At 34.0% G+C, this 14,654-nt stretch overlaps 1 protein-coding gene across 12 annotated transcripts in view; it reads right to left on the bottom strand.

Annotated features, from left to right (window-relative positions):
* The window catches only part of RYR3 (ryanodine receptor 3), a 217,712-nt gene that overhangs the window by 164,316 nt on the left and 38,742 nt on the right, over positions 1 to 14,654 (bottom strand). For all 12 annotated transcript variants that reach the window (XM_061380161.1, XM_061380166.1, XM_061380162.1 and 9 more), the window contains exons 2-3: positions 7,902 to 8,021; positions 4,044 to 4,151 (exon numbers count right to left, since the gene is read on the bottom strand). In XM_061380161.1, the coding sequence (XP_061236145.1) occupies positions 4,044 to 4,151; positions 7,902 to 8,021 (228 nt within the window). The remainder of the gene's footprint in view (positions 1 to 4,043; positions 4,152 to 7,901; positions 8,022 to 14,654) is intronic.

Raw genomic sequence — 14,654 nt, 5'->3', positions numbered from 1 at the left:
TCTGCAATAATTCTCTGTCCTGAGTTCAGCCATAGCAGTCATTTTTCTCCTTCTCAGTAGCTGGTGCAGTGCTGTGTTATTGACTTTCAGCCTGTGAACAGCACTGATAACACCAATGTTTTTAGTTGTTGCTCAGTAATGTTTACTCTGACCAAGGACTTTCTGAGTCTCATCTTCTGCCAGGGAGGAGGGGAAGCCAAGAGGAAGCAGAGACAGGACACCTGACCCAAACTAGCCAAAGAGGCATTCCATGCAGCAGCACGTCATGACCAGTATATAAACTGGGGGTAGTTACCCAGAAGGGCTAGACCACTGCTTGGGTCAGGCTGGGTATCGGTCAGCAGGTGGTGAGCAGTTGTATTCTCTTCCCTTGTTATTTCCCTTATCATTATTATTATTGGTGGTAGCATCAGTGGCTTGTGTTATACCTTAGTTACTGGACTGTTCTTATCTCAACCAGTGGTAGTTACATTCTTTCTATTCTCCCTCCCATCCCTCCAGAAACAGGGTAAGAAGAAGGGAGGGAGTGAACCAGCGGCTGCATGGTTCTGAGTTGCCAGTTGGGCTTAAACCACGATATTCTCTCAACAAGAAAGATGATTTCTCATTAGAAATTACTTTATTCCACCAAATGTACTATGCAAACAGCGTTCACAATCTATATAATACCTTAGGGTGTTTCAAGACACTGTCTGTAGTTTATCCTAAACTACTCTTGTAGACCTATGGCCACTATACATAGATTAAATACAAAATTCATCTCAATATTTTAGCCTGCGGAACTACACCTAACTTAGAGAATTAAAAAAGCATAAACCACACAGTAGCAATGCTCCCCATATGAGTGCATACACACACTTCTATATGAATATGGTTTACATATCTTGCTGTTACATGTCCTGAATATGTATTTCTCTCCTAACTGAACTGATATGATTTCCATGCATTAAGTACAACAGAAACAAGCTTACAAAGAGAAAAAAAAAGAATATTCTTTAATAGAATGAAAGGTAGGTACTGCAGTATTATTACTTAGCATTATAAAATTGTGAAAGCATAAAACTAAAGTTTCACTCTGTCAATAATTTTAAATTACAACCTGTTCCCTTTTTTTAAATTCAGATTAAAAAAAAAAAATCCTAACTTTGAGCCATTAAGATGTGCATGAAGTCATGAGGAGTTTTAGTCTAGAAGTTCTTTCACTCCATAGTAAGAAACTCCACAGTTCCATTTGGCTGCTTGCAGCCATTCATTTTTTCAAAAAAGACTAATTTAGATCATTAGTGCCTTACTTTTTGGCATGATATAAAGCTTTGGCAACTTGTTTTTAAATGAAAATTTAAAAAATTAAGAGATATATTTGACCATCTTAACACTTATCTTTTTGAAAAACAAAAGCATTTATAAAAAAATATTTGCTTCCTTTGGTATTATCTAAAGCATATAACAAACAATCACGGAATCATATAATCATAGAATGGCTAGGGTTGGAGAGGACTTTCAGATCATCTAGTTCCAATCCCCCAGCCACGGACAGGGCCACCTCCCACTAGACCAGGTTGCTCAAGGCCATGTTCAACCTTGCCTTGAACACTGCTGGGAATGGAGCATTCACAGCCAGTCATTGCTAGAGTTACACTTGGATTTCCTGCAAAAAACAAGACTCACTATTGTGTAACAAATGCTTAAGCAGTGCTTTAATGCTTTTTATTTACAAATAAATAAAATTTATGAGTGTTTTAAACTGGTGAATTGCTCTGCAACAATGAAAGACTGCAGGCTGATTGGCAATTTAAAGAGAAAGGAATTATTAAAAATTGATACTATAGACATTTTTTATCTTTAGAAAAATAACGCATTTTGAATGTATCACTTTTGCATAGACGGAGATGACATTCAAAAAATTAGCCTCAAGTAAATAAAACACCCTTCTCATTCTCCATTCTAAGATATTTACTAAAATTCCACTCCTCCCACACATTATTTTCTAGGGTTGTACTACAAAAAGGAAGAAAACACTGAAACAGAATGCACAGTGTATGAATCCCAGAGAGAAATCAAACTTCAGCTCAAGAGAAAATAGGAATTTTCTGGTTCTACATAAAATAAAAATGAAAACTGACAGACTCTCCAGCTCTGCAGACTATATGCATCATAATTAGTTGCCATTTAATTTCATAAGAGAAGGAAAGCCATAGAGTTTTGTCATATTTGGTTTAGAAGACTGCAAAAATTTGATTCAGTTCAGACGAAATTGGAGAGTTAGGGTCAAAGCAAGAAATTAAGGTAAGTCTTCCACCCAGGCTTTTGGACTATGCTGGAAAATCAATTCAAGTCCAGCATCATGGAAAATAACAGGAAGCTGGTCTGATCAGGAAGCAGAAATCTAACAGGTACAGTAAATATTGATTCACTCAGGTTGCACACAACAAAGTCAAGGCTTAAGTTTAAGAGATCTACATGTAACTACAAGTAATTTAAGTGAGAGTGAAATGCAAAGGATTTTTGTTCATACAAGTTTTGTCATTTTCATGGTGCCAGATAGCAAATATGGAATCTGTCATAGCAAATAAACATTGTAAAGTCTTATTATTCATTTGCTAATAATGAATTAAGAAGTGGTGGTGCTTGGTTTTTTTTTTTATTTCAGATTTCAGTTGTTCATTGAATAGAAGAAAACAATAAAGGTGATGTCACATTTTAAATTCCTAAAATTTACACACGAGTATAACAAAACAGCAATCAACTGAGAGTAAGACCATGGGAGTGGGGATTATAGGTCAATTTTATTTCCTTTTAGAGAAACACAAGCTCTACCTAAGGATATAGAACTAGATAATTTACCTAAATTACCTCTGGAAAGCCATTCACAGATGCAACAAGTGTTACCTATAAACTTCCAGAAGTATTAATGCATAGATGTGAGCTAAGTCTGTTTCACCTCCACCACCAGCAATGAGGTTCATCCAGTCACTGAAAAATTATCATTGTTCATACAGACCACTGAAAATAAAGGCAAATCTGTATCTTGGGTTTGGATTAGGCTTAATTTTTACTTACAACACCATCACGTTTTTGCCAAATACCTCAAAAGTTCTATGAAGAGTACAGTTCTTAAGAAATCTGGTCAATAATATATAATGTAGAATAAAGCCTTTTGGCATCCTGATCACTCTAGTGTGGAAGTCCTTTTTCAGTCATTCTTAATATATCTTAGATTTGAAATAATTCCATTGAAACATTAGTAATATGAAATGCAAGTGTAGTTACAACATTACACCATATTGTAAGCATTCCAGTAACTATGCTTGTGCTAATACAGTAAAAGATTAAGAAACCCAAAGAAGAGAATTTTGAAATAATTATTTCTATCCAGCAGTCTTACTTGCTACCACAGATTAAATAACTTGAAATTATACTGAAACAATTTGGTTACGCAACTACAAAGACAAATGTATATTTCTATATGAACTAAAATAGATTTAAATTTGTCACTTCATTTCATTGACAGGACTTAATTTCTAGCTGTTAACTTCATGTGAGGATAAATCAAAGTAAACCCAAATACCTGAAATACTCTCTTAGCTCAGTGAAGTGAGATAGAATACTTACATGATGAGAAAATTATTTTGCTTTCTCCATTAATAAAGAGCACTGTAATACAATAATGCTTTTATGGCAAGTATATATGTTCCAGACAAAAAAAATCTCATACAGTCTCCTCAGGTTCATAAAAGCCAAACTCAGACAAGGGTTCTCTTACTCCTCAGTATCTAGGTAAGAACTGACAGTAATAAATGATATCTGAAGATGTTTCTGGCTGTTGTAAATATTTCAAAAGACTAATTGCACCTGCCCCTCAATGCTAAAGAGAAATTGATACGATTACAGTAGTTGAGCAGTAATGCCCCAGAAAAACAAGAAAAATGAAGAATCTGCTATGACATGAGGCCCCTCTCCTGGAAAACTCTGGCGATAAGAAAGAAATGAGAACAACAATCCATATTCAGAAATTTAATATTCTTTGATGTCAATTTACTTACCCCATCACTAGCATTATCCCCTGTGCTGGCCAGCATTTCTTGAAGGGCTCTGACGGATAGGGACTGTTCAAGGACAAAATTACAGACGCAAAGGTCTGGAGGAACATACTGTAAAAACAAAAAGTTTAAAATAAAAAGTGCTGATCTTTTGATCAGCAGAGCAGGATGAAAAGTGTGTTTGAACATACCTATATTTAATTTTAAAAAACATACTTAATGATCACTCCTTTGCTACTGAGATACATGCTAATTCCTTTATCAAAATAATATAAATCCGTTCTTCATAACTTGTCAGTGCAATTTTTCCTAGAGTTGTATTTCTCACAGTAGACCAAAACATCTTCAGATCCAAAAGTACGTATTACTGCTTACCTGTCTTTTAGAATCACACCATTAACACTGTATTTGTTCGCCAGTGTCATTGACAAAACAGAAGAGAAGGTATATGATCTTATGTGACATATCAGGTCAACACTCTGAACATATTTATAGCTGTCACTAAATAGCAAAGGTTCAGAATCTTGAGATATAACAATATTAACTATTTTACATCCTCTCAATTGTTGGATCAATCTGCTAGATTTGAAACACAAAACTTACATCCACTTCAAGAGCAGATTTTTTTTTTATTTTTTTTTTATTTCTTGGCATTCACGTGTCAAAGTAAGATGTGTCCAAGAAGAAAGTCTCAAAGGGAATCATAAATGTATATAAATATGTGACAGGAAAGTATAAATAAGAAAAAGCCAGACTCTGTGCAGTGGTACCCAGTGAAAGGGGGAAAGCACTGTAAGTAGATTTATGTAGCAGAATTAATAAGCTGATATGTTATACAATAAAAGAAAGCAGAAATTTGGAATAGTTCTTCAAAGTCAGTGAGAGTTTTGGTTTGGTTTTTTTTTTTTTACTTTTACCAGACCTGTAAATGATTACATTCTGTCCTTAGGACAGAAATCTTATGTTAGTTATAATTCTTTTCAGGCATTTGAGTTTATTTGACAATTCTGCTACTAAAATTGATGTTAGTATATTGCTATTATTTTTGAGGTATATTCTTCTTAGTTATCAATAGAAGTTAACATTGCTGCACTAGACTATCAGCTTTGAAATACATCAATTTTTAAAGCATCACTTTAAAAACAAAGAAAACAGCAATGAATTAATAAAATAAAGATAAATTATTAGCTAACCAACACTGCGATAGTTTTTACTGTAAAGAAATAATATGCAAGTTGCATATGGATCTATATTAAAATTCAAACAGAAGTATGTTGTAGTTGTTATTTCCTTCAGCATGTCATAAAAATTACCAAAATCAGCTAACAGCTAACCATAGAAACCCCATTTTTTCCTCTGTAAGGTTCTATGAAATTTTTTGTCCTCTTTTTTTGCCTCCCTTTACTCTTAGCGACTTCTATCTTCTGATTACTGAGAGCTCAGATTAAAAAATTAAAGTTACATCTTTTCATTCTAGAAGGAACAGATATGTTATTTCTTGTCTACCTTCTGTTTTCCAGAATTACTTGAATGGAAAAACATTTCCTTTCTTGATTTAACAATACTTAGCCAATGTTCAATGAGTGTAGAAGCTGTCACATCTGCAAACAGATTTTGGCTTTGGTAAAGTGATCAACTGGGGAAGACAGTAGAAGGTAACTGTGATTTTCTGCTGTGGACTTTTCTTGGTAAACACACCTTTAATCTTCTTCAATGCAATTTCTTCTTAATAAAAAGAAGAAATATAACTGTAGAAAGTAATTCTCAGGGATCAGAAAGGCATAAGGAATCCATCTCAGGTAAAAAATACCATTGTAACAGGAAGGATAGTGTTCTGCTGTGTAAAATAAAAGGACTTCTATTATCAATGTTCCTATTTTGGAAGCTTACAGGCAGGAAGCTTTCCTTGTTTGAGCAGACTGTGTCCTCCTCCAATCATTATTCTCACAACACTTCCTGGAGCAATCTCAATTTTATTGACATTAATATGAATTTGAATGCCATGACTGTACCCTGTATTTCAGCAGCATTGCCACACAGGAAACAGGTAGGTAGGTAGGTAGGTAGGTAGGTAGGTAGGTATGTAGATAGATAGATAGATAGATAGATAGATAGATAGATAGATGCAGAGATAGTATAACTATCTTTCACCTAGTAAGATTCTTTTGATTGTAATTCTAAAAACTACGCTAGATCTCTTGAGCACATCATCATTAAGCATTCAGTGAACTACGGCTGTGTAACATCCATCATGACCTCCACATTCTTTACAAGAGGCAAGAATAATTTTCCATTTTATAAGCATGTTTATGCATTCAGTTATTAGAATTTAGCCTGCCAGCCCTTAAATATACCTCTACTTTCTAACAATACATGAGGCACTGCAGATCTTGCACATGTGGCATGACTTCACCAATTGCTAGTTCCTCAGTTTTTATCGTCTGAAAAAATTGCATATGTTAGTTCAAAAGATGTCTTAATTGACAAAAATACTCAATAGCATACTAGTGAGAGCATAACCATGTAGGATTTAATCAGAACCACACCTATTCAACAACTTTATTTTACTGCACTGGATATGTGTCATTTTGGTTTTCTCTTTTTTATTTCATAACCAAAATTTCATCCAAATTTAAATGAAAGTAAGTGTCATCACTGAGGGTTGTTGGCAAGTATTGTACTCTCTAATCATCCAGATTAACTGTATATACTTCCCTTCATACAGATGTATTTAAATGGCCCTTTCCAAAATTCTTTACTGTTCTCAGTCAAGACCAGCAGTTCAAAAAGCTTCACTGTAAGCTCTTTTAAAACAGTTACATACAAGTTTTCTGAATTTCTTGATTGTAAACAAATTTCAGAAGTTTCTGTAGTGCTATCTAAGACATTTATGAAATGTAAGTAGATCTATGCCATTCTACAGTAATATATATCATTCCTCTGGCTGAACTCTTGGAATGCAAAGAAATGCAAATTTAGGTGCAGCATAATTTTTCACCCTAGAGATAAACAAGGACCTCTCATACTGTATAAATAAAACTGTGGATGTGGCACGGTCATAATATCCAGACTAAAAATAGGACCACATACCAACATTTCAAAAGAAAAGATAGAAAGACCCTACTAAAAAACCAACCAACCAAACAAAAAAAAACACCCCCCCCAAAAAAAAACAAAAACAAACAGAAGAAATAATTTATCAGAAAAGACATAAAGAGATATAAAGGAGAAGTAAATGATGCAGAGAAAACAGAGAATGAAGAGGACTTTCTCTGCATTTACACGTTAATATTTTGCTCTAGCATGAGTCTAAAGTTTCATGTCTTCTCTGAAGCTTCTCTTATTACTCTGTTTTAGTTTTTTCTTCACAGATCTCTAGCTTCTTTTTTCCATTGGCCAGTTTTCTTTAAAGCTTATGAATTACTTGATAATCCTGTTCCCTGTACTCTCAACTTTCTGATTAATAACACAGAAGAAAAGCTTAAAGCCAGAAACTAATAGGTGACAATGCTGCTAAAATTATCAATCCAGTATATCAAGATATTTGAACCTACAGCAGTAATAGGAATAAGTTTTTTTGTGAACTTAATAATAGTCTGGAGACCTTATCTTGAAAATATGAAGTATTTCAGTTACAGGAATTATTTTAGATAAAGAATAGTGGCTTTTGACTATTAATAGGTATATCTCAAAGTATACTTAGAATCTCCAAGAAATCTCATGTTGCAGTCACAAAATAAAAGCATACAGAAGGTGCATTTAGCATCACATTAAAGAATCTGTAGTTAAATGTATTTGTGAATAATAAGTAGGTTAAATTTCACTGATTCATTACACCAGCTGGAAGTCTTGACTTCTTACTTTAGCTTCTGATGTTGGTTCCAAAAAGCACAGGCGATTCCCAAGTCCCTCAGCTGCCAAGCAAAACTTCCTTTGTTCTTTGTGGATACTGGCAACACACTGAAGTACTACTTCGTCATCCTGTTACAAAACAAGGTACAAGCAAAAAAAAAAAAAGTAAATATTTGGAAGTTACATACACATTATCATGCTCAGAAATTCTAGAAAATGGAATCCATTTAAAATGAACACATACTTTTACAGCTGATATCATGTACACATGCAGAGATTCCTTTGAAGTGTATGTGAACAGATATTTATGTATAGACCACATCAAAGTGTCAAAGACTATGTACTGTCTCCAGGACTTTCACAAGTGCTGTATGCTCCTTAGCAGTGGCTTGGTACAATGCCATAAAAACAGTTGGTACGTTGTTACTCAGTTTTACTCAGTAAAACATGTTTAAAGTTAATAATAAAAACCTGTTGCTGTGATTTTGCAAACAACAGTAACCTAAATATAAACAATTTTGTTAGCACAGTAAGCCCTTATCACAGGTCCTCTGAATGCACAATCTTCACTTTTAAGACCTTGTTTAATTTTGACATGATGACCAAAGATCAAAAAGTCACTTTCAAGCAATGATTCAAGTAACTCATAAGTACTCCTCCAAAGACATATTCCAAGAATAAGAACATTCAGGAAAAGTTACATAAAACAGCCCTATTGTTTGGTTATCCTAATTATTTTAAATGCTTTTTTACAAATTGTTACATAATGCAATGCCAGAGACACACTTACTTATAAAGTGCCAAGCACTTATTCACCTCTTAACATGTGATATAAGCTGATATAAGCGAGCCAAAAGAGATTATTTTTAGTACTCAACTGTGTCAAAGGTATATACAGAATTAAAAGTTGTTTTACCTTCCAAAACTTGTCCACTAACAAAGGAAAACATCACTTGCAGACTAGCGCACAGAAAAATTTATTTTTATACAAGTATGTAAACTGTTCACCAAAAGACCTTCCATAGAAGTTTCCTAGGGGGCAGAAGCTGATAAAACAAGAGCAATATGATATGGCAGTGTCCCATCCAGCTATGAAGTTACACTGGTGTCAATTATTATTGTCAAAGAAGATACACAACAGCTGCCTGTACTGAACTCGGATCACTTGAACAATTATGTTCTAAAAGCAGTGCTGCTTTTTCCAGTTCCCTTATGCAACTGCAGTACTATGACAGTAGACAGTTACAGGCGCTTGAAATAAAAGCTGGGATTGACAATGTGATTTTCACCAAAGGGATTAACTTTATTTAACATGTCTTTTAAAATGGGAATTCAAAAGCAGGTTTCTCACTTGTGTGATTGCGCAAATGTGTGCAAGTTATATGCCTTTCTTTCAGTTGACATTTCGCTGCCTATCTGCTACTGCAAAAACGGACAGCTATTCACCCATGACACAGACTAATCAGCAGTTACAGGCAGCATTTTCCTTATCTATCCTTGCATAACAACCAGTAGCATTTTTAACAGTACAGAATGGGAATTTAAAAAAATTTTATAAACAATTCTAAAATGTACAGTCAGTTAGGAGGTAAACCGAATTAGCCAATTAATGCTAAACAATTTTCCTTTATCTTCTCTGCTTCTGTAAAATGGTCTCTGAAAGACTCAGCTTTCAAGCTCATTAGTTAAAAACACTTCTACTTCTTAAATTTCAGTGTAATAAGTTGAAAAATCTAAACAGTACAATGAAACACTCATTACTATATCCCTCTGTTAATGAATTTAAAAAAACCTCTGGCATCAGAAGCATATTTATTAAGGGGCAAAAAAAATAAATCAGAGCACGTAAGATAAAAATTAAATATTTTTAAAACACTTTTTATCATCTGATTTCTGGATAAATCCTTGAACTTATATATTTCAGACATTTTAAAAGATTAAAATACCGAAATACGAATTTATAAATACCAAGATTTAGAATAAAATAGAGATTTGCCACTTATCTTGCATTTATCAGTGGATTACATTAGATTACTTATACATAGCTGAAATTATATTTATTCTCTTTACTACATTAAAGAATCGATCATTGCACAGAAGCATATACATAGTACCTATTGTATTTCACAGTTTTCAAAGAAATAAAATTATGCATGACAACATACATAAAAATTGCTTAAAATGAGAATTACTCAAATAAATGAACTATTTTCTTTTTACTTCCACATGCATAAAAGACCTACAGTTGCTATCATAATGAAATGAATGTTTTCATTTTCTAGAATTCAAAAAATCAGCATTTTTTTTTAGAACATACACTGGAATCACAAAGTCTTTATCAATCATTAAATTCCATAACCCCCAAGTACAAACACTGCTGATGTCTTAAGTGAGGACAGCACTCAACATTGATGTTTTACATTATTCCCCTAAATTTCCAATGTACCCTTTTAATTTGTGCTACAACATTTAACAAACTATGTATGTACGACATAGGATGAACAATGTTACTAAAGTTTCTAAAAAGTGGCAATAATAGTGTATTTCAGCATGTAAAAGAGTTTATCATTCAGGTGTAGGTGGACTGAGCATAAGGAACTAGTGGAAGCCATACAATCTGCAAATAAGACAATTCGCTGTTAAGATGACTCAGTATTACAGTGAATTTACTGAAGTAAGATCATTCTAGCTGAGGTCTGAAATTCCTTTTCTGGCCTGAAGGCACTAATAGAAATGGGTTTTATGGAGTTGATATTCTATAATGAAATTTCAGATCGTGCCTCAACAGTACCTTGTTTTCTTGAGTCTTGTCACACAAATACTGGTATTCAAAAACTTACTTAACCTTGATCTTCACTTACACATAATTTCATCTATTTACTTCCATATACCTTTTTCAGCATGATGCTAAAATTTAGCATTCTATAATTCTATGAGGAGAAGGCTGCATGCCCAATGAGATGTGGAGGCTCTTGATGAGCAGAGACAAGTTGTTAAGGATAACAAAAAAAAAAAAACAAAACAAACCACCACAAACCACACAAATTCCTTGAGATTCAGTCTGCCAATGAAGAATGTAGCAAATCTAAAGTATTTAAATGTGATATTTCCCTGATTAGAAATTTTATTTAACCTTGTCAGTTTAGCTTTGGTAGGTTTTGTTATTGTTTTTCAATAGAACAGGTTTAACAGTGAACGGAATAGCAGCCTGAAAAGGACCTCTGTAAGCAATGGTCTGACACCTCACTAGAGAAATGCTAATCTAGATCATGTTTCTCAGATGATCTAATGTGCTTAATTTAAGAAAAAAGTCCACTTCAAATTTCTTATCAGCTTGAAGTACTGTTACAGATTAACACCTGTCTCCACCACACATTACATCTCTTCAGATCAAAAGTGTAATATGATACAATCATATCAAACTTTTCAAGGTTTTGCTTCAGTGAGTATTTTGCTTCAAGGATATAATTTCAGGTTGATCAAAATACTTCCACGATTTACTTAACTTCTAAAAGCACACACATTCTAACTGTTAATTACTAATATCTGGTTTCCACCAGTAGCACCATCAATAAGTACATAAAGTTAACCATGAGATCCATTTTGTACCATCATAATTGATATCTATTCGCAAATATAGATGAATAGCAGTGTTACACTTTTTTTCCTGAATGAAGAGCAAGTGAAAATTCTCCTCTTCTGACCAGGAATCTCTTACCTGGTTAGGATTCATACATCAGCCCTTTAGCAAAAGGACTCAGACCGGATAACTGCAACCCCAATTCTAAGAATGTTTATACACAGAAACACATAGATGTTACTAAAATGTATTTCAGGTGGTCTGAAATCCTGTAGAATCTACTAAGTGTCCCATATGAATCTATCCACTTGAATGCATGACTCTGCAAAAAGAGAAAAGGACAGCTTTGGAGATTTGTTTTCTTCTTTTTTTTTTTTTTTTTAAGTTAAATGCATAACTGTGTGTACTGTAAACATAACTTTTTTGTTGCTTTGGCCAGAGCTGAAGCTGCAATCTGAATTGCACTCTCCAGTGACACTTGCACAGGCTGAGAAACAAAGGTGTTTCTAAACAAGTCACTCACTCAGTACCTTCTTTTAAGACAGAACAAGTTACCAAAATAGAACATTGCTCTTTGCAAAAGTATGTCTAACAACAAAAAAATTCCTTCATTGAAAACTGTGATTTCTAGCCTTCAGTCATATAGCATTAAGCAGCATACTATCTAATATTTAAAAAGTTTATCTAATTTTGAAAAGTTTTTAATGAGCCACAGTTCAGTGGTTTATTACCAGACAGTATTTAGCCTTGGTCTTCAGACTGTCTTCCTCCTCAGGTTTCATATGTTTCATAAAATGTGGTGAACTGAAAATGAAATTCCTGTGATGGAGTAATAAACCAAAACAAGATCGGTTTTAATTAGTCAATGACTTGACTTGCTGCAAGGTGAGTCAGTTACCAAGGTGAACTGACTTATTGCAGATATGAACTTGCTTCTGCTCAGCTCACTAGTTTCTCAACTCAGAATTTCAGAATACTGAAATTCCAAGAGCTAATGAAACTCCTTCTTCATTTATGTTGCATATATATCCCAGAATTCAGAAATACAGTCATTCATACAATACATTTAATTCTGTTTAGAGGTTGCATTCAGCAGTAGACACGCTTCCATATGTTTCATATTAAAAAGTACAAAACCATCAATACACTAATACTGTTATAACATACATATAAAATATTCAAAATTAGCTGGAAAATGACACATTAGATTTTGTTTGTTACCTATCAATTTATCATCTACCAAATCTCTATATTCTCTATCATATTCAGTACTGAAAATGAACTGATAAAATTAGTATGACACCAAAACTTAATCAGTTTTAGTAAATCAGTCACTTTGTTATTAAATCTGTAGATTATAAGCAGAATCTGTTTCCTCAAAAAGGCGTGCATATTTTGCTTATATTTTACAACTGCATATAAACATGCACCTGGGTGCTTGCACATGAATAACTTTCATGTAAACCAACAAAATTGTTTTGAAAGTGTGTACTTATGCAACACAAAGTAGAAGTTTTATTTGATAAAATATCCCTTCCATGAAGAAATGTATCTTACTTTTAAAAAACAGAGTGTATCAGCTAAACAAAGAAACTCAGAACTCCTGTTTTTGATGGCAAAACAAGCAGGCGTATCAAGTTGATCCTCTTTACAGGCCTAATTACTGTGAGACTGTGACACTTTCTGAATATAGATCAGCATTGCAAAGGAAGTAAAAATCCACAGCCACCTTTACTCTTTGATAGACAACAACCCACTCATGTATCTTACTGTATCACGAAGCACAGAACATAAGAAAACATCTTTATTAGCATTTGAACACCAGCTACAAACCAATTCTTCCACATGACAGTATTCCTTTCATGGTTTTTGGACAAAACATGGGAACAAGTGAAAATTCACCAGAAATTGCTACAGTGGCTGCATTCTTTTTAGCAAAACAAGAAATTCTAGGCAGAATTTTCAATGCTCTAGCTAGCAACTGTTTCAGTAAATTTGCGGGCTCCCATCACTTTCCTTCACAAGGGGAATGGTGTCTCTGCAAAGCAGTGTACTTGCAATTTTTGCAGAATTTTTAAAAAATGCACAGGTTATGACATGGATAATGTCACAAAATATTTTCAGTCATTTCTAACATACAGTCTTTGATCCATTTTTAAAATTATACTATGGTCTTTTAATTGAGAAATAGAAAAGTATTTCTACTTGAAAGCTGGAGTTTGACCAAGTGCTTCCCTGGGACATGGAACTGGATAGTCTTCCTTTTAAGGGGGGAAAAAAAAAATAAATCTCTCCTAAATCTGAGCCCATTAGAAAAATTTGAAGTGGGATATGAGAGTATGATGCAAATCATAGTAGACGAACACACAAGTCCTTGCCAGAGTCTTACATGTGCTAATTTGGTGACTTAGCTCTGCAAAGATCTTGACTTCAAAGTACAGAAGAGACTTCCTTACACTGCCTATGATTTCTTCCCAGCTATCCAGCATTCAAGGTGGACAAGCACCATTATTTTCAGATCAGGAAATTTTCAGATCCAGGCATAGTTTTTAAACAAGGAGTGGAAATGCCTTCCATCCATCCCCTCCCCATCCATTTTCCTTTTGAATCCAGCTAAGATTTTTAACCCAGTCTCTTTCACTCCTCACTGATAAAGCTCAGCTACAGGAAAACCAAATCTTGTGTTTGTCTTGAACCTGTTTTCCACATGCTCCATTTAATATTTCCAAGTTCCTGCATCACAGCGTCAGTAAAGATTACTGCCAATCCTCATCATGAACCACTAAGTTGTTCCTCATCTGATCACAATCCTGATCCTCATCTGACCTTTCCCTGAATATTTTTGGGTCTAATGGTTTCTTCTTGAAATGAGGTAACGAGAATTCCACATACTATTCAAAGTATAAAAAACTTTACATATTTATGCAATAGCAAAAAGATGTTCTCTGTTGTGTTCTTTATTCCGTTCTCAGTAATTTCTAACATTTGATTGCCATTTTAGGCCATGAATGAGTACCAGGTGGGTGTTTTCACTGAACTATTGTAACACCATGATCTTACTTTTCGGTTCTGAGCCAATCATTTTAAACATGAAGCTGGAGTTCTATATTCTTTCCTCATGTCTATAATGTCATATTTAGCCTGAATTTCATCTGCCATTTTACTAAGTTACTGCAGTTACT

The sequence above is a fragment of the Neopsephotus bourkii genome, unplaced genomic scaffold, assembly GCF_033783945.1.
Source record: "Neopsephotus bourkii isolate Nb327-2 ecotype Australia unplaced genomic scaffold, CSIRO-AGI_Nbou_v1 NB_1792, whole genome shotgun sequence".
In the NCBI taxonomy this organism is placed as follows: domain Eukaryota; kingdom Metazoa; phylum Chordata; class Aves; order Psittaciformes; family Psittacidae; genus Neopsephotus; species Neopsephotus bourkii.
Note: the sequence above shows the minus strand (reverse complement) of the source record. Positions and strands in the feature narration are given on the sequence as shown.